General features: G+C 53.2%; 8 protein-coding genes across 8 annotated transcripts; 7 read left to right on the plus strand and 1 right to left on the minus strand.

Annotated features, from left to right (window-relative positions):
• Nucleotides 1–187: 187 nt before the first annotated feature.
• Nucleotides 188–2,401, plus strand: CORC01_12430 (FAD binding domain-containing protein; the record flags this gene model as incomplete). The annotated part of the gene is made up of 4 exons (XM_022624051.1): nt 188–281; nt 384–771; nt 825–1,236; nt 1,301–2,401. 4 exons carry the CDS (start codon nt 188–190, stop codon nt 2,399–2,401), a joined length of 1,995 nt encoding a protein of 664 aa, XP_022469431.1.
• A 417-nt stretch (nt 2,402–2,818) lies between these two features.
• On the plus strand, nt 2,819–4,593 carry CORC01_12431 (uncharacterized protein; the record flags this gene model as incomplete). Its single annotated transcript, XM_022624052.1, has 2 exons — nt 2,819–3,833; nt 3,890–4,593. The coding sequence occupies 2 exons, from the start codon at nt 2,819–2,821 to the stop codon at nt 4,591–4,593; spliced, it is 1,719 nt and encodes a 572-aa protein (XP_022469432.1).
• A 942-nt stretch (nt 4,594–5,535) lies between these two features.
• CORC01_12432 (uncharacterized protein) lies at nt 5,536–7,621 on the minus strand (the record flags this gene model as incomplete). The annotated part of the gene is made up of 4 exons (XM_022624053.1): nt 5,536–5,688; nt 5,792–6,157; nt 6,293–7,469; nt 7,524–7,621. 4 exons carry the CDS (start codon nt 7,619–7,621, stop codon nt 5,536–5,538), a joined length of 1,794 nt encoding a protein of 597 aa, XP_022469433.1.
• Nucleotides 7,622–9,026: 1,405 nt separating this feature from the next.
• Nucleotides 9,027–9,705, plus strand: CORC01_12433 (complex I intermediate-associated protein 30; the record flags this gene model as incomplete). Its single annotated transcript, XM_022624054.1, has 2 exons — nt 9,027–9,571; nt 9,630–9,705. The coding sequence occupies 2 exons, from the start codon at nt 9,027–9,029 to the stop codon at nt 9,703–9,705; spliced, it is 621 nt and encodes a 206-aa protein (XP_022469434.1).
• A 904-nt stretch (nt 9,706–10,609) lies between these two features.
• CORC01_12434 (uncharacterized protein) lies at nt 10,610–12,064 on the plus strand (the record flags this gene model as incomplete). The annotated part of the gene is made up of 1 exon (XM_022624055.1): nt 10,610–12,064. One exon carries the CDS (start codon nt 10,610–10,612, stop codon nt 12,062–12,064), a length of 1,455 nt encoding a protein of 484 aa, XP_022469435.1.
• A 584-nt stretch (nt 12,065–12,648) lies between these two features.
• Nucleotides 12,649–13,702, plus strand: CORC01_12435 (uncharacterized protein; the record flags this gene model as incomplete). Its single annotated transcript, XM_022624056.1, has 4 exons — nt 12,649–12,678; nt 12,746–13,181; nt 13,269–13,342; nt 13,457–13,702. The coding sequence occupies 4 exons, from the start codon at nt 12,649–12,651 to the stop codon at nt 13,700–13,702; spliced, it is 786 nt and encodes a 261-aa protein (XP_022469436.1).
• Nucleotides 13,703–17,053: 3,351 nt separating this feature from the next.
• CORC01_12436 (uncharacterized protein) lies at nt 17,054–17,681 on the plus strand (the record flags this gene model as incomplete). The annotated part of the gene is made up of 2 exons (XM_022624057.1): nt 17,054–17,141; nt 17,356–17,681. The coding sequence occupies 2 exons, from the start codon at nt 17,054–17,056 to the stop codon at nt 17,679–17,681; spliced, it is 414 nt and encodes a 137-aa protein (XP_022469437.1).
• Nucleotides 17,682–19,727: 2,046 nt separating this feature from the next.
• CORC01_12437 (ABC transporter) lies at nt 19,728–23,613 on the plus strand (the record flags this gene model as incomplete). Its single annotated transcript, XM_022624058.1, has 6 exons — nt 19,728–20,483; nt 20,546–21,957; nt 22,007–22,177; nt 22,270–22,600; nt 22,654–23,488; nt 23,582–23,613. 6 exons carry the CDS (start codon nt 19,728–19,730, stop codon nt 23,611–23,613), a joined length of 3,537 nt encoding a protein of 1,178 aa, XP_022469438.1.
• Between the last annotated feature and the right edge of the window lie 139 nt (nt 23,614–23,752).

Raw genomic sequence — 23,752 nt, forward strand, 5'->3', positions numbered from 1 at the left:
GCCAAGTCCACCCTTGAATAGATACCCCCAGACCTGGGGGCGAGCACGTATAAAGTTAAGGCGAGTCCGGCGAGGACGCGCCCCAATAAGCTCGATTCTTGGCCATTGCACTTGTTGATATTTCTCAGCCGCTTTTGTGTTCGTTTGAGCTTAATTTGTCGGATCGGACATCGCGCCATCCGCCATCATGCTGCGATCGTCGGTTCTGCTCACAGCTTTGTCACTCGCTGGCTCGATCTTGAGTCAGACGACCCAAGGTGGCGATACTATTGGAAAGTCCGGTATGACATTCATTCCCACCCCGCCTCAGTGCTTTCACATACGTGTATCTGCATGTATGCACGGGCAAAGTTTTGGAAGTCTCTAACCATGGCTCCAAACAGCTATCACCGCCGAGACGATTGCCCCGGCTGCCGAGGAGGTGGCACCCAATGCGGCCTCATCAGGGGTCGATTACTTTGACTTCGAATCTTCTCAACTCACGGCAGACGTAATCGCGAACGTGACAGCATACAACATTACCAGCGCTGGTGTGTTTGACTTTGGCGACGAAGAAGTTGCTGTTGAGAAACGCGCTGCCCGCTCCTGCAAGGTCTTTCCTGGTGACCGCGCATGGCCATCCGACTTGACGTGGTTCTTGCTTGACCTTCTCTTAGGAGGTGCCCTAATCCATGGCGTTCCTGCTGCCGCGCCATGCTACAAGGAATGGCCCCAATATGACGCCGCCAAGTGTGATGAAATTACTGCGGCATGGGCAACTCCTCAATATCAGTAAGCTTGTTCTTGATTCACCAACTCTTCACGGCGCACTGACAACATCATAGAATGTCTGAGCCGACTGGCTTGGACTACCCCATCTTTGAGGGAGTGAGCTGCGTCCCTCCCAGTGTTGCTCGCACCGGCGCCAACTGTAGTCAAGGAGGAAATCCTTCGTATGTTGTCAAGGTCACCAACGTGGCCCAGATCCAGCTCGCGGTCAACTTTGCTCGCAATCTCAATCTTCGCTTGATTGTCAAAAACAAGGGGCATGACTTCAACGCAAAGTCTTCGGGTGCTGGCGCGCTTTCCATCTGGACACATGCCCTGCAAAGTATTCAGTACCTTGGTGAAGAATATCATCACCGCGTGTCTGGTTACACGGGCCCAGCCTTCAAGATCGGCTCTGGAATACAGGCTTTGAAGCTCTACGAGGCAGCTGATGAGCTTGAGCTGCATGTCGTTGGTGGCATTGCTCGCGTACGTTCCCCATTGCAAATTCCTCCTCGTAGATTCATGAAAACTATCTAACACTGCAGAGTAGACTGTTGGCATTGGTGGCGGATATATTGCTGGGGGTGGCCACTCTCCGTTGATGTCCATGTATGGTGTTGCCGCAGATCAGGTCCTCTCAATGGAGGTTGTCCTACCCAACGGTCGCTTTGTTTCCGTCGATGAGAGGAACTATCCCGATCTCTTCTTTGCTCTCCGCGGAGGCGGTGGTAGCACATGGGGCATCGTGACCTCCCTGGTCATCCGAGCATATCCCAAGACTCCCGTCACCACACTTACTTACAGCTTCGCCACCAGCAACAACGTTTCCACCGAGACCTTCTGGTCTGGTGTCGACGCCGTGTTCGCCCAGTTTCCTGCATATGCCGACGCTGGTATGTACAGCTACTGGTCCATCATGTGCGCTCCAGCATCAACTTGCAGCTTCTCCATGGCTCCTCAATGGGGTAATGATATGGACACCGCCAGGTTGACCGCCGTCTCTGCACCACTTTTCTCTAATCTCTCCACTCTTCACATTCCCGTCACCAACGCCAAGTACACCGAATTCGACGGCGTTCTGAACAGCCTCATAAACACTTGGCCTGCCGAATCCGAAGTCGTCGGGGCGTGGAACTTTCACACTGCTTCCCGTCTTTTCCCGCGCTCCAACTGGGAACACCCAATCAAGCTAGCCGCGCAGACGAAAGCGTTGCGTCAAAGTGTTGAGTCTGCTGGCATGATGCTTGGGTACAACTTCAAGGCCGCCGCGAACCCTTCCATCAACCAAACCAACGCCGTTAACCCAGCGTTCCGCAAGACTCTCATGCACGCCATGCTTGGTGCCACATGGGGTCCGGAGGCCACCCCCGAGGAGATTGCCGCCGCGAACAAGAACTTGGTGGATATGTTGCAGCCGTGGCGGGAAGCTAGCCCCGATGCTGGGGCATATCTTAATGAGGCCGACATCAACGAGCCGAACTGGCAGCAGGCTTTCTACGGTAGCCATTACGAGTATTTGTATCAGCTCAAGCAGAAGTATGATCCTTGGGGGCTTTTTTATGCGGCAACTGCTGTAGGTTCCGAGGATTGGTACGTAGCGGATCAGCTTGAGTACTATATCACGCAAAACGGACGTCTTTGTCCGAAGTAGGGTGTTTGGTTTAATTAGGAGAACATGGACCAAATTGAATGATAGTCGTCAATAAGAATTTAGCGTCCATCTACCCATCTTCGTCTTCCCACGCGGCTTACTTGTCCGATAGTGAGTACCACAAGTGTGAAGAGTGTTAAGGTTCCTAAATTTGGGGACATTCATTTTGGTCACTTCTACTTTAATAGTTGCACCTTGGCTTCCCAACGGCGTCCTAACAGCAAAGGTGGGGCACAGTTACTTTGGACCTTGGATATAATCACCCTCGTCTCGGTAAGGAACTTCTTCCCACCCTAAACCTCACCCCCAACACCGAACTTCTTTCATCGTACACCCTCCCCTCTCTCAGCTGCCTACAAAACAACTTGATAACAAAGGCGCCATCGCTTTGCTTTTTTTTTCTTGACGCGAACCACGATGGCTGATCTACCAGTTCGGACAGCAGAGCAAGCGGATGCAGACGACTTGGAGAAGCGCCTGCGGTCTCGCAGATACAACCACGCGGATGCTATGGCAGCATTCAAGGGCAAACTACTCCCGCATGATCTCGGTCAAGAGCTCACACGTCTCTACGTTGTTCGCGGCATTAGGTTCCACGCGGACTTTTGCTTCGGCCCAGCCGCGGTCCTCCGCGGATCGCTACCACTCTTTACTCGTGCCCTGAACGCGAGAGCCATCATGAGTAATCGAGTCCCAGACATGGATCCCGATCGACCAGAAGATATGCCCTACTGCATCTGGTTTCCTGACCTTCCCGCAGAAGACACCCTCAGAGAGCTCGTCCGGTGCTTTCCCGCCATGGTCTACCAAGCCGCCCGCGCCTGTGCCATCGCTGGACACACAGAGCTCTACAAGGAGCTTGCCGTTCAAATCCTGCCCAAGGTTTCCATCGCCGAAGAAGCCCGGGAGAACGGCAACCAAGCCATTTTCAATCTGATGATGGAGGCGCCCTGTCGCTACAAAGTCTTTGACGAATACAACCGTACCATGAAGATCATGGCACCGAAGCCTGCTTTTTTGAACGGCGATACCGCAATCCGACCGTACCTGCTGGAGACCCAGGTGTTTGAACCTCCAGGTGGTCGTATGGATGATGAAGAAGGAAATTCCGAGCCCGACGACGACGAGTCGGATCCCTTAGGCCTCGGCCTTCGACGCGGCTTCATACAGACTCGCTTCAACATCACCGAGGATATGAACATCGATCTTGACGGGAATGGTGGTATCCCGGATTCAATCACCCCAGTAGTCCCGGATTCTGATGAAGAAGCACTGGAGATATTCTGCCAGCCGCTCCCAGTCGACCTGACCACCTGCCATAAAGACTTGCTCATTCTCATGGCAGCATACAACGGCGATATAGATAGGTACCATCGACTGCGACGACCTCGACTCCTTGACCGCGAGATGGAATGTATTGTCCGCGGAATATGTATGACCAACCCTTGCAAGAAGAGGCCTTTCCGCAGCTTCTAACATTTTTTGCAGATCATAATACGCTTTTTGCGCAATGGTGGAAAAGCCAGCCACTACCCGAGGGCGATGAATTACCCATCCGCAAGGCCATATCGGCGCGAGGAATCATGAACAACGATCTGTCTTACATCCTATCTCCCAACGAAGCCTGCCCTCAACTAATCTGGTATCCTGCCGTCGCTGCGTCCTCGACATCCGAGGCTCTCGCACGGCTAATCCCCCCAATGCGGCCCGAAGTCGCTCGTGCCGCGATTTTCTCAAACAATCAGATGCTATTCGATAGCCTTATCGCCGGGGACGACGATGGCGAGCCCGTTGAGCCGAGTTTCGGTCTGCTGAATGAGGCTAGGCGAAGCCATAATGTGCACTATCGTGAAGCTCTAGAGCGTAAGGCGGAGGAACTGGGGCTTGATATGAACTGGAGCGTACCACGGCCTGACCCAAAGGTGCAAGATTTGCCACAACACATACACTTTTTTGACATGGAGTTGCCTTCGCCACCCCCTGGTATTGGAACGAACAAAGGCGAGCCGGATTCGATATACAACGGCTTGTCGTGTAACGCAAGCTATGTCGAGACGTACATTTCTATTCCTGAGGAATGGAAGAGGGCGCCGGAGGGTTACGAGCCAGAAGACGGAATCATGCTTCTGGAACTGGACTACGAGCGGTGGCCTCTGGGATTCTCGAAAAAATACCCAGCGGGAAGTCGGTGATTGGAGAAGTCTGGGAGACTTAGTGTGGCTTTGTAATGCAAGTACGCTCACATAGTCGACTAGAGCAGACTTTTCATGTCGCATTCACTGGGTTAGTTTCTACTCCGTAAGCTTATGGGGTTGATAATGATTGCCTTCCTGATCGGATGTTACATCTTGATCGAAAGTGGATGGGTTGAGGTCACGCATAATTTCCTGAAAATAAATTTACGAAGAGTGAGACCACTGAAGAGAAATTCGGTGGTTTCTTGTCGAAGCGCAGGATGTCTAGGTTACGTACGTACATTTGGCTCGCCTCAGTCCGGTCACTAGCCACTTCTCAACGACTTGCTTTGGTCCAGATTATTCAGGATCTGATGCTGATGCTAACAGCGTCGTAATAGGAAGCAATATGGGGCTCTTGCGAATACCGCAAGAAAAATTGACAGCCTAATTCTTCGTACCTTTGTGTTCAACAGAGTCTTCTGCAGCGAGAACCGCAATGTGGAGTATGATTCCACTGAAAGGGCGCATATTGCAGCTTTCATATCGAGACATCAGACGACGTGAGAGGCAGCGGGGCCGAATAGTCTAAGGAAGTTTCTAGGCAGTGTATACGATCATTTGGGATTTTGGATAATGAGGTAACTGATAACATGATGTGTTTCTGCTAATTTGCTATTTTCCTATCGTACACAGGCCACCACCTTGAATCCCCCAACCTTCTGGCCACATGGATCGGCCCGGAAAAGGAAAATCGTTCGTCATACCCATTCTTCATTCGTCATCAGAGCTACAGCCTCCAGCCCATAAAAAGAAAACAAAAACTTTTGATAACCCGTACCTTACACAACGAAACCGAAAACACTAATTTTCAAACCTTCGCACTTGGAGTAACATACACGTTCGAGGCCTCTACTTAAGAGAGCGTCGAATGAGAAAGCGAGTTGGCGAGATCCACGCCTAAAGGCTGTTGGTGACAGATTTGCTGAGACTGAGACCATCCTTAGAAATGTGAAAGCTGTCAAGTCGCGCTTCAAAATTTGCCGTGAGCCTGGTGGCCGCCACGTCCTCGGCCTTGTCCTCGGCCACGACCGCGGCCACGGCGATTGTTCCCTAGCGCACCGTTGTTTTGGTGGTTGCCTGCGGTTCCAGACGGACCAGCTTCACCACTTCCGGTATTGGTGGAAATGTTGGTGTGCATACTGAGAGCTCCAACCTTCTGTTTGCCTCGAGCCTTAGCCGACATTTGCGCCGGTGCCGGCTGGTAGGGGATGCCAGATCCAGAGGGCTCGCCTGCGGTATCTGAGCCTGAACGCAGGGCCTGTTGTTTCTTGTTCTTCTTCTGTGTCTTCTTCTTGAAGTTACTCTGCTGACCATTGTCATCGCTCTCAAGTAAGTGGTCGATCTGCTTGCCTTTGCCTTTGGCGGAGCTGTACTGCCTGTGCTGATCTTCGACAGATTGGCTGACCTGCTGATTCTGCAGTGTATCCGCATGGACCGGGTGCATCGCTGGGGAAGACTGTGCAAGATCTTGCTGAGTCGCAAGCTGGGCTCGTCCTCGATCGCCGTACTGCTTGTGTCTCTGCAGATAGTTAACGGCATTGTGACCACTCTTGGTGATCAACTCCTGAATGCCGCTGACAGCATGATGTACCTGGTTTCTCTGACCGGATCTCTAACCCAAGTCATTGTTTCTTGGTCCTCTCTGACTGCGAACGACGGTCGAATGATGGCCGTGTTGATGGTTTTCAGCAGCATCATAGACGTGATGGCCATGCTGAGGCTGGAGGTGGCCACCTCGGTAATGGCGTCCACCGATGAGTCCATTGCCACGATCCCAGCCTCCTCCAATATTTTTAGCTCTCGATTGATGATCCTTGTTCTCATAAGGAGCATGCTTGCTGAGGTCACTCTTGCCAGAGATCTGATGAGCCGCGACGCCGGGAATGAAGGTACGGAAGCAGCTGGGGCTCTGGCGCTGGATAGTCTCGACAATTGCGCGGAGACGGGCGACGCGAATTTGGTTGTCCTGTTGATTCAATACCCAAGGTACAAGGTACAGGCGCTCACCGGTCGAGCACATGTTGCTGACCCGCCTGAATCTGCGATTCTTGTGGCAGACTGTCGTGTTCTCGAAAGCGAACTGATCTGTGATGAACAATTTTCTGGCGTGGTCGAACTTCAGGAATTTGTGCCCGAAGATAACATGGTCGTCTGGATCCCATTCAATATACCGGGGCACATTCCATTGGGCGATGAATTCGGGGCTCATGATCTCCCAAAAATGCTTGATCAGAGACGGCGTGTTTTTGCTGAACCAGTAGAAGCTCTCCGTGAGGGCATTCCTGATAAGATGTTCGTCGTCGTGGCCGGTGCAGAAGAGCTCGAAGGCAGCCATGTAGTCGAGCATGAAGTCATTGTGGAACAGCATGTTCCAGTCGGAATCCACGTGCTTGAGCGTGTTCCAGAGATTGCAGGTGCGAGTGAGCAGCGTTAAGAACATATGTCTCACGATGCAGAGAAGCGAGCGGTGTATAAAACGATCGCAGAGAATGATGACCTGGGCTACCTTCTTGAGCTTGACTTTAGGAATCTCCAGGTGTGCTCTCTTGAAGGCCTCGGGCTGGTTCTCGTTGATGAGACCATCGAATGAAGCGAAAGGTACGACCTTGGTTCCAAGAAATTTTATCTCAAAGTACCAGCCGTGAGTGAGTTGAAAATAAAAGTCGAGGGCCTCGGCGTCAATGTCGTCGAAGGAGATCTCCTGGGTGTGAGCCTCCCGGAAGAAGCCGAAAAGGGCGGCCTCGAAGAACATGGATCCTGCGGTGATGATGTCGCGGAAGACAACGAACAAGGTATCTCCACAGTTGATGTGGACAAACTCGTCCTCGCGGCTTTCGTAGGTGTATCAGAACACGAACAGGCATCGAATCGAGGAAAAAACTCACATTTCAACGACCGCAGACCTGTTTTCAGCTGCGGCTCTCTTGTTGACATCCGCGGCGAGCCAGAGCGCGTCTAGACGGAAATCGCAGACCTTGAGCATTTTGAGTGATGGTGTTTGAGCAGGGCGGCGGCGGTGTATGTAAAAAGATGCCAGTGACGACGAGGATCAGTGGATGGTGCCCGACGTCGTCGTAGATGATGGTAAGCAAAGGTAGAGAGTAGAGGAAGGATTATGTTGAAGCTGATTGTCTCTTGAGATCTTGCCTCCTTTGAGACGGTGTTTGTGGAAGACAAGAAGGGAAGAAAGAGGGCGTAAGCCGAAAAGGAATGGACCTTCCCGTACAATGCCCAGTTGTAAGGCAACAAGCGAGGCAGGCGAGGTCAAAACCCCTATTAAAGGTAGTAGGGTATGTCAAAAGAAAGGATGGCGACGTGGCCGAGCGAGATGTTTTGGTCCGGATTCTTGTCCCAAGCACGAGGCGAGAGTGGTGTGAAGTCAGTTGCCCTTTCAAGGAGGTCGGAGCAGCTGCCGTAGCGCACCGGGTTGGCCCCACTTGTCGCCTAGTGAGCTCCGGTAGGTCCCTGGCACTTTCAGAAACCATCTTCATCCAGCCCAGACCGGAAGTGCAACAAAGCAATCGATTGATTAATAGTGACTCATTAAGTAGCATTAAAGTGAATTGGCTATGGATCACAGGCGCATACCTACAAGCAGCTTGGCACCTGCTACTGACGGATGGCATAGTTTTGGAAGATGACTTGATGAGGATATTGAAAATTGCCCGATATTGGAATCAAGATAGCCATTGGTTGCAGAGGACTAGATTAGTCCGCCTCCGTCGCCTTTTATACTCCTCGCCAAGCCCTCTCAGCTTGAATTGAATCCGTGGGAATTTAGACTTTGGGTATTCAAAAAGAAAAGGAAACTAGAAAAAAAAAAAAAAAGGACTGCTTTGTCTGCCTACGTGCCTTAGCCCGTGGAACATGTACCCGGTGATGGCGTTATGGCGAGTCAAGGCTGAATGAGTTTAGGAGTATCCGTACACATTATAAATGTGCCATTATAGGGGGGCTCAATTGCCATGGCTGAGTTGACAAAGCCAGATTTCTCGGCACTATCGGCGCGCTCGGCTCGCGGCTGTGCTTTTCTCCCGACAAGAATCAAGATCCTAGATCCATTACCTTTCCACTAATCAGGTGAACCGCCAGTTTGATGAGAACCAACGCGATAATAGAGTTTGACACGTAAATGGGCCCACGATGGGATGGACCGGAGCTCGAGTGGCGCGCCAGAAAGGAGCCTGAGTATTGGCAACAAAAGTTTAATAAACATCACAAGCGGATACGAACAGCGACGATCCAGCATTTAATAACTGACATGCCCGCCCATCTGGTTGATTCCAATGCACAATCTTCCCAGTGACGATCCAACTCGGTCACTCGTTTCTCACACTAAGCAGCTCATCGGTCCTTGTTATCAGCCTCCCACCCGTTCACCAACAGCCATGCACATCCCCGCCGCCGTCCGCAGCCTGTCCTCAGCCGCGCTCTTCACGCCGTGGGACAAGAGCCAGTGGGTCGCCTCCGACGACACGGTCCGCAACGGTTCGAGTCATTCGACGCTGGACATCATCGCCGCCGGCGCCGCCGGCAACCCTTTCTCCGAGTCCATTGCAAACTTCCACGGCAACCTGGACTACGCGACGCTGGGCGGCGCCGGCTTCGCGTCCCAGCGGACCGTCGACAATTGGCCGGGCCTCGACATTTCTGCGTACGACACAATCACCCTCGAGATTCCCTTCGCCGACGGAAAAAAGTATACGTTCAACTTGAAGGACACGATTCCGCCACCCATCGACGGCAGGGAGCAGTCTGGCGTCAGCTGGGAGTTTGATTTCCAGATTCCCGCGGTGAATCACACTGACGGTCAGGTTGAGAGGGTTGTTATGCCAATTAGCAAGTTTGTGCCTACTTACCGCGGACGGGTCCAGAATGATACTGCGCCGCTTAATACGGCGAGCATCAAGAGAGTCAATTTCATGATCAGAAGGTCAGTGAAACATGTCTGTGTGAGCACCAAATTTGGATAGGAGCTAATGTTACCCTAGCTTCTTTGCTGCACAAGAGGGAAATTTCCAAGTGCACATCAAGTCCGTGATTGCTTCGAAGGAGGCAAGCAAGTAGACTATAAATATAGCCAACTTTCAATAGCAATAATGCAAGCGAGTCTATCAAATGTTGGATGAACCAACGTCGGGGCCTAAAAATTCGCAGGGCTTAGGCTCAAAGGCCCTAACAGCAGGTACTGGGATAGTCCCCTTGCTTTCGATATTATAATTTAAAAAAAAAAAAGCAGTCGAGGGAACACATCCTGGAGCGTCTGTAAATCTGAGAGATGTTTCCAGAAACAAAATTTCCTGCTACCAGCTGCAACTTGATGCTTTTCCTGAGTCCTGGACTTGTATTTTGAGAGCAGGTTGAGAAGATCGAGCTTGCTTGCGTTACGTACCTGAAGGAGGCTGCCTCGCACTGTGCGTCCAACCCGGCCATTGCCACTCCACACAGTGAGTGGAGTGCGACCCCTCCACTTCCTTCTGCCTTGGCCGCCGAATGGAGGCACGAACAAGCTGGCTGCTTCCGCATCTCATCTCGTTCAAACTGAAGAATTTATAACCGCCCTGTTGCGGAAAACACCTTCTTCGTATAGCTGACCTTGCGTTCCCCTTTTAGATGCCAGATACATCGGTGTCCTAGCCGTTGAGTCAGCTACTTCCGACTGAGTCACCCGAGCCTGAGCACCAAAGTCTCTCCACCATTCAATTCGCTTTTCAAAGCATCGACTTTCTCAATCTTTTTCGAAGACTTCCTCCCAAATTTCATATCCAGTGCTGTGCAGGATATCTTGGTCTTTGGAGAAGCTTGGTGTTCTTCTTCACCGGTCTTACTTCTCGCGGTCATCGATTGATGTGTGTCTTGCAAACAGCGACGTTCATCTAAGTTAGGAGCCACGCACTTTCTGCTATGCAAAGAGACTTAGGTCCAGACTTGACCAAGCTCTCACGGACGACTTGGCCCCAACACTTCCGATATGGGAGGTTCTGCTTTCACCTCTGGGGATGACCCCCTAGACACACCGCGAATGCCTGCCAAAGTATACGAACGAGCCAAGGCCGATTGCTTTGCTGCATTGCGAGAGTTGTTCCTCTGTGTAGCCAGCCCTATTGAAGGCCCCGAAAAACAAGACTATGGCGACATTGACATCCTTGTCATCTGGGAGAGGGCGCCTTTCGTCGGGAAATGCGGTGGGGAGTCAGCACCGGAGCCAGTGTCTAGACGACAAGAAGAACGGGAAACTGACGAAGAGTGGTTCGAGATGGTCAATGACGAGAAAGATGGACAAGAGAGAACACCAGGCCATTCGATAATGTCTAAAGAGGAGGCACGCAAGGCCATCTTTGCCGCCCTCGGCGCCAAACGCGCAATCTACAACAATGTCGGTGACAACTATGCCATCCCGTGGCCGGTGACAGAGACTGAGGCGGAGGCTAGCAACGAGCCAAAAAGATATATTCAGGTCGACTTGATCATCTGCAACTCGCTACAGCAACTACAATGGATCTTGTTCAAGCATGCCCACGGCGATCTTTGGAGTATTTTGCAGACCATCATCCAGCCACGCGGGCTGACCGTCGACGATTACTCCATGTCACTACGGAACAACAACATTGAACGATTCGAGAGATACAGCAAGAAGTGGCCCAAGGTGCATCTCTCGAGGGATCCTGCCGAGGTCCTCGTCTTCTTGGGCCTCGATGTTGCACGATTTTCAGAGCCATTTGCTACTCGAGTTGAGATGTACGAGTACATTGCAAGCTGTCGTCTTTTTTGCATCGAAACAGACCATGGTCGGTACAATAACCCCGACGCGACCAACCCGAAGATGGTCATGGAGCCAAAGAAACTAGAGGACATGGGCAATATGGACGTCGATAGCGTGGAGGGGCCCGCGAGGAAGAAGTTGAAGGGCAAGAACAAACAGCGCTTGCTGAAGCGGCCCGCCTTCCGCGATTGGTTTGAGGAATTCCTCCCTCGCTGCCGAGCCGAAGGCCGTTACGCCGACCGCCCTCAGCTGTTCACGTCAGACGTTCACGAAGAAGCTTTTGCCCGCTGGGGGAAGTTCGGACCGTGGTTCTGGCGTCTTCATATGGATCTCATGAGAAGTCTTGGCGAGGAAAGGGTTCGTGCGAAGATCAAGGAAGTCGTCCAAAGCCTGGTCCCCGGCACCGACGCCAAGGACAGCCAATACCGCGGCTTGTTGAACAAGGCCTTTAAGAAAATTATCCTCGACGGAGACCCGACGTACGGCGTCACTCCAGAGGAAAATTTCAGGGACGGCATGGGTCAGATGATTAAGGACCAGCCCGAGAAGTTCATCCTCAAACACCACGAAGAGGTCGGGCAGACTGCTGTGGCTGAGCATGAGCGGAAGTACGAGGAGCATCGACGGATGAGGGAGGAGAAGAAGAGCAAGAGCAACCTCTGATGATAGGTATGAATATGTCTTCGTTGCTTTTCAAGATACCAGGTTGCATCCTTAGGGACAGAGGCAGGCAGTCTCCGTAATTGAATCCATACCCACCACCACCTCTCTCACGTGCTCCCATTTGGATTCTTCCCACCTTCACCTTCAACACACGTGAAAGGCAGGGCAGCTCTTTCAATGGCTCGTTAGTCACCGTGCCATAGTCCCGATTTTGGCAACAAGACCACCCTCACATCGTCATGGCGATACCCCCAAGGCACCTCGGCCTCCTCCACAGCCGCAGCTTCACCCTACCCCTTTCAAGCCGCAGTAGGGTAAAGGGTGATCTGCCCTTTTGAAGCCCTAACGACATCATCACGAGGCCCCACGTGTAGAATATATTTTCCAGCCCAAGAGGTCTTGTTGATTTTGGATTTCCTTTCTTCAACCTCACATACCTTGCTTTGGTGAGCTTTGTCTACCAACAAACCAACCAACACCCATCTCCCAACAAAGGTATGTAGCCAAGACCTATTCAGGGGCGAATACTCCAGGGGCGAGTACTCGAAAGACAAGAGCTTCAGCTAACTCAATCGAAAGACACCATGTCGCGAGGCCCAGCCTACGACGCCGAGGTACGATATTTCTCCCTCATACACCCATCCTACTTTTCAAGTCCCTTGCTAACTGGCTTCCGTCCAGCCCAACGGCACCGCCGCCTCCTCCGCTGCCTCTTCCTCCTCCTCCTCCCCTTCCTCCTCCTCTTCCTCCTCGGGGGCCAGGCGCATCGGCATCCAGGAGTACGAGGACGAGTTCGAGCGCGGCCGCGCCCGCAACCGCGCCGAGATCGAAGCCCGCGTCGCCCAGCAGCAGCAGGAGCGTCAGCAAATCTACGAGGAAGGACGCCGAGTCGTGGGCGCCTCCGTCGCCATGAGACGCCGCGTCATGGCGCACTCAATCGCCAGTACCAACACCGTCGACCGCTCTCGTTCCCGCTCTGCCGGTCCTTCCCTCCCGATCACCATCCCCGGTGCCGATACAGATCGCCGCGCTGCCTTTCGCCGCGCAGAGATGGCTCGCCGCGGCGGTGGACACGATGGCGACAGCGGCAATGGCAGCTCTGGCTCCGACAATGGCGGTAGCTCTTCGCGTGGATCGTCACTCGGCCGGATGCCCTAGGATAGCCCCCGCCGCTGGACTGTCTCCAACGTCTCTCGCGCCGGAGGATACTCGCCTGCGGAGCTCAGCGCCCAAGCTACCCGTCTTCATCGTGGAATCGGCGTTGGTCCCTCTTGGGTCGTAAGTTTGCAGTCTTTCCTCCCCCCGCCCCCTGCCCGCCACCCTCTCTACCTGGTCCTTGGCTCCTTCCTAGTCTCACGTTGATATTTATGCTGACACACCCCGTCCTCACAGGACCCAGCCGGACGTCTCCGCCAGTTGCCTTTGGGCACACGCCTCCCTTCTCCAGTCCCCCTTACCGAAGAGGAACTCCATCGAGCTCGCACCCTCGGTGCCCAGCCGCTGCCCCCTTACCCGCGCCGCTCCCCTTCGCCTCGCTCGCGTCCCGTGTTTGGACCGATTACCTACGCCGAGTACATGCGCCGAGTCATTGAGCGCGCTGAGGAGTACCGCGTCTTCTTGGGTCCTCGCCAAATCTGATCCTGGAAGCATGAAGTTCGACATTCAGAAGATTCGTCTCGTTTCGCGTCGTTCTGATGCCTTGTCACACGAAGCCGTCGACTGATATGGCTGCGGTTGCTTCGGAACGGTGGTTCTGCGAGCGGCTTTCTCTGGTTCACATTTGGGTTTTCGGATGGTTATACCGGTTATTTTGGACGTTGAATGGATTTTGGAATGGCTCGCTCTTAACGTGAGTCGTGGTGACGGGCTGATGAGGACGTTTATACCAGTTCACCCACGGCATGGCTGGCACGGCTTAACATAACCGCCAATGTCTCACGCCATCCGCCACTCTTTCAGCATATGGTGTTCGAGATGGAAACGCAAAGACGATAAGCTATGGCTCAAGATACTCAACGTTTGCTTCTTTCCAAAAGAACTAGGGCTCTTGAGATGGATGGCTGCTTAGCTTTCATCAACAAGAAGTTCCTGGACACTCAGTCTACTCGTCAGCGTGACACCATTTTGCTTGTCCCGTCGTGACCCTAGACATTTCAACATTTCCGGAATGAATTTGTACAGCTCAGGTAGTATGCACTATTGCTAATCAAAGCCCGTTTCAATAGGGTCCGTCGATTGCAGTGCTCCTCTTACGGGTTTATCTTGCTTCTCGGCATCACCCTTACACTGGTCTTCTCACCATCTTCGCAGAGATAAACACGGCAGGAACAGGCGCAAGCGTACCCATGTGACCGGCCCCTGCTGTGCCTGTAACCACTCAGATGGTTTGGCACAGGGAGATATTATCCGTCGATTTGGTAGTCGGAGCCTCAGCAGACATCAGCGAACAACTAAAAGCAGGGGCAGGAGCTTAGGAGCCGTGAAGAAAGCCGTGGATGGCTGTCCATCATGTTACTGACCATTTCCTCGTACAACCACGAGAATCGTTGACATGTTGAATTGGTGTCCAATCTCACTGGGATCAGGAACAATATAGCCTCAGTCTCCGCTTAGGTGCCCTCACCAGGCCCATAAGACCAAGACACAGGCTTTCCGACAACCTAAATCGGGGCTTTTGAGAGCGAAGCACCCTCAAAGCTCAAGCAAACAGACGAGGGGAAGCTGCGGCCCGCCCAGAAAGAGCAACAGATTCCCAAATATCTTTCTGATTTTGAAGCACAATCACTTGAACCTGCTGGAATGTTCCCACACTTGCCATCAATATCCAGCCACATATCCCTCTGTACGACGCTGGCATGTGGTGTCTCAAACATCCGGCTCACCTAGCCCACCCCTCAGCCCTAGGAAAAGGAAGCCATTTGCCTCCGGATGGATCCCGCGCACAGGTTCCCGCACATCGTGTCCGTCGGAAAAGGGGACCGCCGGTGGCGCCCACTTCTCCATCGACCATCGTGGGAAGATGGGGGGTCGGGGACGAATCCACCACATCGCATCATGGGCAGTTCCGGGTCGTGTCACTTCCATCAACAATAAAGCCGCTCGCCCGGCTAGCTCAATCGGTAGAGCGTGAGACTCTTAATCTCAAGGTTGTGGGTTCGACCCGTAAGTACTTATAGTGCCCCCTGCCGAGGCACGAGCTTGACATCTAACTCATTCCAGCCACGTCGGGCTCAATTCCCGTCAGCGACTGACATCAACTGTTTTTTCCTTTTTTTGTTTTTGGTGGGCTTTTGGGTCTGAAGTTGTGTGCTCCACCGGCGCTTGAGGGAAGCGGCGGGTTCGTCGGCCTGATATGGAACACTCGAGCCGAGGCACGGCGTCTGGTAAAGCTACGTTGTTCGACTGGCGGAGACGGCCAACGGGAGCTTGGCAGTCGGGGGGTTTCGAGGGAAGGAAAACGAAAAGGAATAAGATGAGGAAGTCCCACCCTCCAATGGTCGCGTATGTGTCCATTTGGATCGGTGCCGTTTGTTTACAAACGTCGGCCAACATCAATTTTCTGCCTCGGCAACCAGGTCTTGGGGCCTAGCGAAAGTAACCCAGAAGATTGAATGCCTGGGCGAATCCAAATTGGGCTCATCAAACCCCAACATGTCGCCAGAGATGGGGCGCTAGTAGGCAAAGGTGCAGCAGGATGCCCTTGCAATCCTGCCAGGGGTAATGGGAATATTGCTTTTCATACCACCAAGAGATCACGAGCGGTGAGACAGCTAAGATTCAATGATGGGATGGATGGATGGATGGATGGCCAGGTCCGGATGGCCACGGGAAGCATGGGTTTGGGCAACCGCCCGAAGGGATGGATGCCAGTGCCAGCCACAACGTTTTTTGCGACGCGGACGGTTATTCTGGTGAACTTTGTTTTTTGGGGGCCGGGACGTGCTGTCAGCGGGTTAGCGGAAGCTATCCGGACAAGCCACGTTGAAGCTCCGAGGCACCACTAAGCACAAAGAGCACGGCCGTACAGTGTGTGTGGTAAAAGTGCGAAGTGATGCACCAGCCGTAGATTCATTCCTCGACTTTCACATCAGCTCAGCAAGTGGTGCTTATGGTCTCTACCAGCCAGGCAGAGTTGAAAACGGTGTCATTGGCTGGGCGGCGATCCAAAGTGCATTCCTGATGAGCTGATGACCTTGAGATGATGGTGACAGGCAGTACCTTGCATATCGACAGGGGTAATACGCCGTGTGCTGAGTACCAGGTATCCGAGCCGCGCTGCCCCCTGTGCTGTGGCTTCAGATATTGGGAAGTGGTCAGAGTCTTATTGGTGGTTGCTGACACCGAACTGAGGCGCTATAACTATTTCCGGCTGAGTCCTGAATAGCTTCTAAATCGAAAGCCAGTAAATGTTTGGATAGTATTGCAGCTGATGACTTGGAGCCTGGAGATGATGACATCTGCAGAAACGCAGGCAGGCAGAGACGAGGCTGCGGCGGGGGGAAGTGATGACGAATGCCGATGCATTTGGAAAGTGTGCCCCTGGGAAATGAATTTTGCTATAGCCTGTGCCGCCTGGGCAGGATTCCTTACCGGAGCTGCTCACCCGGAGCTGCTCACGGGAGCATGTCATTGTGCTGGGGACATGTCTGTTCATCGGCCTTGTGCATGGCTGCATATGCAAGCTCCACTGGGACCTGGGGCTCTGGGTAATCCAACATTCGGGATTTCCACACTACTGGTCGATTGGGGTCCTCCGTTGCGACGCACATGCGAGGTCTCTGATGTGGATTGCTGAACGACGCATCCCACCCAACACAGGTGTGCCTCTGGCAACCACCACACCCACTCAATCAGCGTCAGCCGAGCCGCAGCCCTGTGAGTCAAAATAAGAACTACATTGCACAGAAGAAGCAAGCCGTACTCTCATAACTCCCGTGCAAAGGCCAATGGGCACGTCGATGTATTCCACATCGATTCCTTAGACTGGACATGCCGCCGGTCAAGCGCGCAGCCTTGGATTCGAGGACCAGCACCACCGACCGCGAGATGCGAACCGTCCCCGTTGGGACTCTTCAGTGTTCGTCGCCTCATCCTGCTTAAAAACTTAGGCAGGCAGCAGCCCGGCCGGTGAGGTTAGACGATGCATTGGGAACATGGTTTGTGCAGCAAGTGCTCGTACCGGATGACTCTCCAGACATCATGGGCCGAGGCAGGCAGAGGATGCAGCTAGCGCCGGCGGAGCTGTCGACATGGTTTATAGGTCCGCAACTCCCGTCCGCTACCCGCACGAGATGATACCAAGTTTGGGCTCGTCTCCTTCGAAATCCCCAGGGCACGCATTCGCGGACAGGCTCGCGCCATCCTGCGACGTTGGCTTGCACGAGTGAAGCCGTTCCCAGCGCACCACACCGGTCTCACTGTCGCTTGGGCATCACCATTCACCGGTGCTGAGAAACAGACAGGGTGCGTTGGTTGGACAAGCAAACCGGCCAGGCTGTGGCCTGGGCAGTCGGAGCTTGGTGTATCCACCTCTTTTATTTGGCGTCTCATTCCAACTGTTTGCAACATCTGGAACCTTGATGGGCATCTGAGTCAGGACAGAGACCTCAACAGTTGATCCAAATATCTACCGTCGAGCTGGCCGTATGCGAAGCAAAGTCTGGTTTTGTCCATTTCCTGTTCCCTTTTTGTTTCATCAGACATTGGACAGCAACAGGCCAACTCACACCGGTGACAAACCCCTCATCACCCAGTGAAACAAACATCACCGGGAAGACGCAGCGATATCGACAGCCTGTGACTGATTGCTGGGTATCTTGCCTGCCACGGACACACGGTGACTGCAGGTGGGGTGTGAGAAGCATAGCACCGCGACAGGGTAACACGAAGGTTCGGCCTCGAGACCTTCTCTCGTTTTCTCCGCGTCGCTTCTGTGCTTCTTCTTTGGCCGGCGAAAGTTCCACCCTCTCGGCCATCTGACAAGGTTTCGAAAGGTCACGATCCCAAATCGCGGCGTGCTCGAGCACGGCTGTACAGCTGTCCAAGGTCCCGTCCAGTATCCCAGCATAATTGCCTTGGGTTTGTCACAACACGAAGCAGACAGGAGTGAGTTCTCGCAGAATCGGAGACGCGTCGTCCCTGTGCCCTGTCATCCCGGCTTTTGGTGTGTCTTGTTTGGTGTTACACAAGAGACGCTGTTCAATTTCGGCTCCGGCCGCCGCACAAGCATTTCGCAGCAAGCAACAACGGTAGCAGTAAGGTAAGGTAAAACAGCAACGCAGGGCGATCAGCAAATAAACGAGAGACGAGAGAGACGGTTGGGGATTGCCATTGCCCGTTTCCCCCGCCAACTCCCAACTCCCAACCCTTCCCCCGGCACGCCTGCGCGACCATTGCATTTTGGGACAGAATTTTCGAAGTACCTGCCTGGCCTGCGTGCCTGCCAGTACTGGTTTCAGGGACAGGAAGGAACCGAAGGACTGGCTGACGTGCGACAACTCTGTGCCTGCCGTTTTTACAGACGCGTTTTTCGGTTCCTGCACTTTCTGCGAGGTACCTCGACCACACGTTACCTCACTTTACCTTCTCTACGTACCTTAGGTACCGACAAACCGAAGGTGTATCCGTACACCAAGGCAAAGGGACCCAGGGAGTTTCTTTCGTCCGAAAGAGGTACCTTGCTTCCTACCTCACCAAATCGGAAGGGCGGAAAAGGGAAGGAGAGATCTGGCAACCCTGCAGCTCCAGCAGCTCCTCCTCCCTCGTTCTGAGACGTCTTCGCTCCAGCTGCAGCAGTTGGTTCACGTTCCCTCCGCTTAGACGGTGCCCAGCTGCCTGGCCTTGCATCGACTCGACGCGCGCATCTACATTCTCCCAACAGAAGGAAAGAACAAGAACAAGGAGAAGGCTCAATTCATTTTTTCACCGCCCCTTACTCCTCCTTTTCATCCTCCCCGTCCTCCCCACCCTCCTGTCCTTTCTCCCCATTCCCCAGAGCCTGGGATCACTTGCTACAAACACGTCCCCGGAGCGCGGTAATTGTTCATTACCTTAATATCCACGTACGGCACCTCCAGTGCCTCTTTATGCCTTCTCTTCCACCGTCACCTTGAACACCGTCTTTCTAGAGGCGATCAAGGCCATCTTAGTCTTGCTTCGGCTTGCATCATCCATCCTACCTCCCCATCGCCAACCTTAAAACCCGCCTGGAGGCAACCACCGAAACGTACTTCTGCCCGCTCAGGTCCACTCGACGCATCCCCTTCCATCGTCACCCTTGCTTCGCCCTGCAAGCTGCAAAGCTGAATGGGAAACTTGGGGAAGGAAACGAAACAGAACTCCGTCTGGCAGGAAGCACTTCCCGTCTTCCCCGTCTGGCGCCATCCCTGTTAAGGCGCGCTCTGGACATCAGATCACCCACAGCTCCATCCATCCCTGGCCAAAGCTCCCGGCGGCCCTCTCATCAGACACCCGTCACTTGTCTTCCCCCCAGCATCTCGCAATCTCTGCAACTTTCATTTGTCGACTTGTCAGCTAGTTGCCTCTCACTTTTTGGTAATTCCATCAACTACCTAATCCACTCACCCCCAGGTGCTCTCTCTAGCTGTTTGGTCGTCCTGCGGATCTACCATTGCTCCACACGCCCTCGCCAACGTCTGCCGCAATGGCGTCTCCCGAAGAACTGCTCGATAGCCTTCACTACCTCTATCCGGCACTGGCATTCACCTATTTCGCCGTTGCTTCTGCCATTGCTGTATGCACTCTTCAGACCCTCCGGGCCGCCAATAGCCCAGGCAAAGAGTTCATCCCTCGCTTATGGATCCTCAACCTACTCGTCGCCTTCGTCCTGACCTATGTCGCCCAGATTGCCGTCATCGCTATACAATCCATCCTGCTTAAAGAATGGATTGGCCAGGAACATGAAGTTATCGGCTTACTGTCCTGCGTGCTTGTCTTTGGTACTCAACTGGCTTTCCTCACTGACACGGAACATCCAGTATGGACACCGTACTGGGGCTCGTGGCTCATCTCTTTGGCCTTTGAGCCTTTAATTGGCGTGCCGGATCTCATCCTCAAACGGTCCAGCACTTTTGAACACTGCCGCGTCGCTCATCTCGTTTTCGCTGGTCTCCGCTACTACCTCCTCCTCACCATTGTTTCTGTCTACGTTGTCCAGCGTATCCGAGCTAGCCAGGAGGAGGCCACGGATGAAGAACGGCAGTCTCTTCTCGGTCAGGACGACCCAAAATCGCGACTTAGCAGTTCAGGAAATGGAAGCCAGAGCTCTGGTTCCGGGTATGGAACCACAAGCGATCCGCCAGAGTCCTACTGGGCCGAACGCCAGCGAAAGGCACAGGAGGAGATGGAAAAGCGCCTTCAGGAAGAGGGCAACTGGCTCACATATATTAAGGGCTTCGCCGTAAGTTGTTGGCCCTGCTCCGTTGCTTTTCCCACATCCAAACCTGTCTAACACCATTCTAGATTTTGTTTCCCTACATCTGGCCTGTAGGACAGAAACCCCTGCAGCTACGTCTTGTTCTCGTCGGCCTTTGCCTGCTCGCCGGCAATGCTCTCAACCTATTGATCCCGCGTCAATTTGGCATCATTGTCGATCAGCTCAAGGATCGGAATTTCAGCAGTGCCTGGATCGGCGTTGCTGTTTACGGCCTCCTGAGAATCGCTGCCTCAGATGCCGGTATAGAGTTTCTGCGACAGTGGCTCTACCTCCCTCTCGAGGTCTATGCAGACGGTGCTCTGAGCACCGCCGTTTACCGACACATCTTGAATCTCTCGGCTGACTTTCACGACTCAAAGAGCACATCCGATATCAGCCTGGCCATGTATGGCGGGTCGAGTGTTTCCGACCTCTTGGAATCTATCTGCTTCCAAGCCCTCCCCATGCTGATCGACCTCGTCGTTGCCGTTGTGTATCTCTCGGTTATTCTGGGGCCTTACGAAGGTCTCATCACCCTGGCGACAAGCACGCTTTTCTTATTCATCGCTACGAAGATGATTGCGGTGATGAAGGAACGCCGACGAGCCCATCTGAACGCCCAGTACGCCGAGCACTATGTACGCCAGACTGGAATCACAGGTTGGCACACGGTTGCATCCTTCAATCAGACGACATACGAAGATGACCGCTACTCCAAGGCAATTCATACTCGCATCGACTGGACCAAGCGTGTACGTCTTGGATGGTTCACTGCGCAAGCATTCCAATCTCTGGTTCTTCTGTGCGGTCTTCTGGCCGGCGCGATACTGGCTGTGTACAGGATCAAGAACAGCAAGGCCACTCCCGGTGACTTGACAATGCTCTTGATGTATTGGGCACAACTCACTTCTCCCCTGAGGTTTATGGCAAGCCTGGGGAAGAAGATTGGAAGCGACTTGATCGACGCCGAGCGGTTGCTGGACATTATGAAGAAGGAGCCAACTATCGTGAACAAGAAGGGAGCCCGGCCCCTGAAGCTCGTTGGCGGCAATGTCGATTTCAATGACGTGAGCTTCACGTACGATTCCAAGAAGAAGATCATCAACGGAATTTCTCTTTCTGTTCCCGGGGGCCAGACTGTGGCTTTTGTTGGCGCTACTGGTGCTGGCAAATCCACCATGTTGAAGCTGCTCAACCGTTTCTACGATGCCAGCGAAGGATCCATCCTGATCGATGGACAGGATGTTCGCGACGTTGACTTGCACAGCCTCCGTGACCGCATTGGACTGGTACCGCAGAATCCTGTACTCTTTGACGACACGATCATTAGCAACATTCGATATGCAAGGATCACCGCCTCTGACGACGAGGTATTTGAAGCATGCAAAGCCGCTTCCATCCATGATAAGATCATGACTTTCACCGATGGGTATAATACGCGCGTTGGTGAGAGAGGAATGTAAGTTAACACAGTTCTTGCGTATAGATGTACAGCTGATCGAGAACAGCAAACTTTCCGGCGGCGAACTTCAGCGTGTTGCTATTGCACGGGCAATTCTCAAGCAGCCTGAGATCGTCCTTTTGGACGAAGCAACAAGTTCAGTGGACACCGATACAGAGCAGAAGATCCAGCAGTCATTCATGCAGCTCTGCAAGGGACGGACCACCTTCATTGTCGCGTAAGTTTCCCCGTTCCTCAATCCTCTATGATTCACCACTATGCTTTTCCCTAGCACCAGAGTTTTCAGGTCAAGGTGCTAACTGGACACAGCCATCGACTTTCAACCATCATGAACGCCGATCGTATTGTTGTCATCGAGGATGGTGAAGTTGTCGAGCAGGGCAATCACGTTGACCTCGTCAACGCCAAGGGAAGATATGCCGACCTGTGGTCCAAACAAACTTTCCTGAAGCCCCAGGACGATGATGTAGCCACCAGCAAGAAATCGACTGTAAGCAGCATTGAGAACCCAAAGCCCAACGGCACTTCAGGCAGCACAGATGCTGTCGCGTCGGAGAGCTCCGAGGATTCCGCGACAACACCGACTCAGGCCAGTAGGGGAAACGAGGGCGTCCAGACTCCTGGTCATCACAAGAAAGAGGTAGAGTCAGCTGAAGATTCGTCTTTGGCAGATTCTAACCACTAATTGTGTAGGGATCTCGATTGAACCCCGTGGCACCCGAATTTACGCCTAAGTCAGTACCCATTGCCAACGTCTCTTTTTCATCTCCCAGTCGCCAAGCTGTGCCCAAATCCGGGGAGCCACACGTCTCGCCCATTCGCCAGCCTCCCAAGCGGGTCGTGAATTGGGCGAGCGCTACTTCTTCGGATGACGGTTCCTCCCCACGGTCTACAGGTGACATTGTGACTATTCAAGCCGGCAGCTGTGCTCGACCGAGTTCTCTGTCTAGTCGGATCCCCTTCATGGATGATTCCTCTGAAGGGAAATCATTCAACGGCTTGGCGATGCCACGTGATCGACACGATACCAAGGTGCAAGATTCAGACAACGACTCTGTGGACACTGTCATCAAGCTCGAGCTCTCTCAGTTTCGGACTCCCCATGCTACTGCCCGTCGCTTCAACGCCATGAGCGACTCGAAAGGACAGCCTGGTGATGACACGGATGCGATGGACCAAAGTGGCAATGACAGTGACGTATCCATTCCTGTAAGTTCTTCGCGGTCCGTTAAAGCCGACTGCAAAACTGAGTATCTGCAGGAGGTACGCCACGTGTCTGCACCGGTCCTGAAGCTGAAGGCTGTCACTCTGGGACAGGAGAATCGTGCTTCTCCAATGACCATCACTGTACCCAAGGATTTGATCAGCAATGGATTGCCGAGCCCGAAACCTACTGGCACGCCTGCTTCTCAACCCAAGGAAAACTTATCTGCGGGACCTCATGCCCCAACTGCGACCAATTCGATCACCTCATCATCCCCCCTCAAGGAGGTGACCCAATCGAACTTACCAGCACGCTCGCTTGCTCGTGAGTCACAGCAAACCAACCACCATCGTGGACAAAGAAAAAAATATCATCGAGGTGGAGGACGTGGACGTGGCCGCCATGGTCACACGAAAGCCCCCGAGACATCTGGTGCAACTGGCTCTTAGTCTAATGCTCACGGCGTTGTTCCTTGAAAATTCGCAACTCTACAATCCCTCTTTCGCCAGACCACATATTTTCTTTGTTGGGGTTAGTAGGCACTCGCCCAGTGTAACATGACGGTATGTAATTCTCAACTCATTCCTA

This window comes from Colletotrichum orchidophilum (genome assembly GCF_001831195.1).
Source record: "Colletotrichum orchidophilum strain IMI 309357 chromosome Unknown Scaffold_153.1, whole genome shotgun sequence".
Lineage (NCBI taxonomy): Eukaryota > Fungi > Ascomycota > Sordariomycetes > Glomerellales > Glomerellaceae > Colletotrichum > Colletotrichum orchidophilum.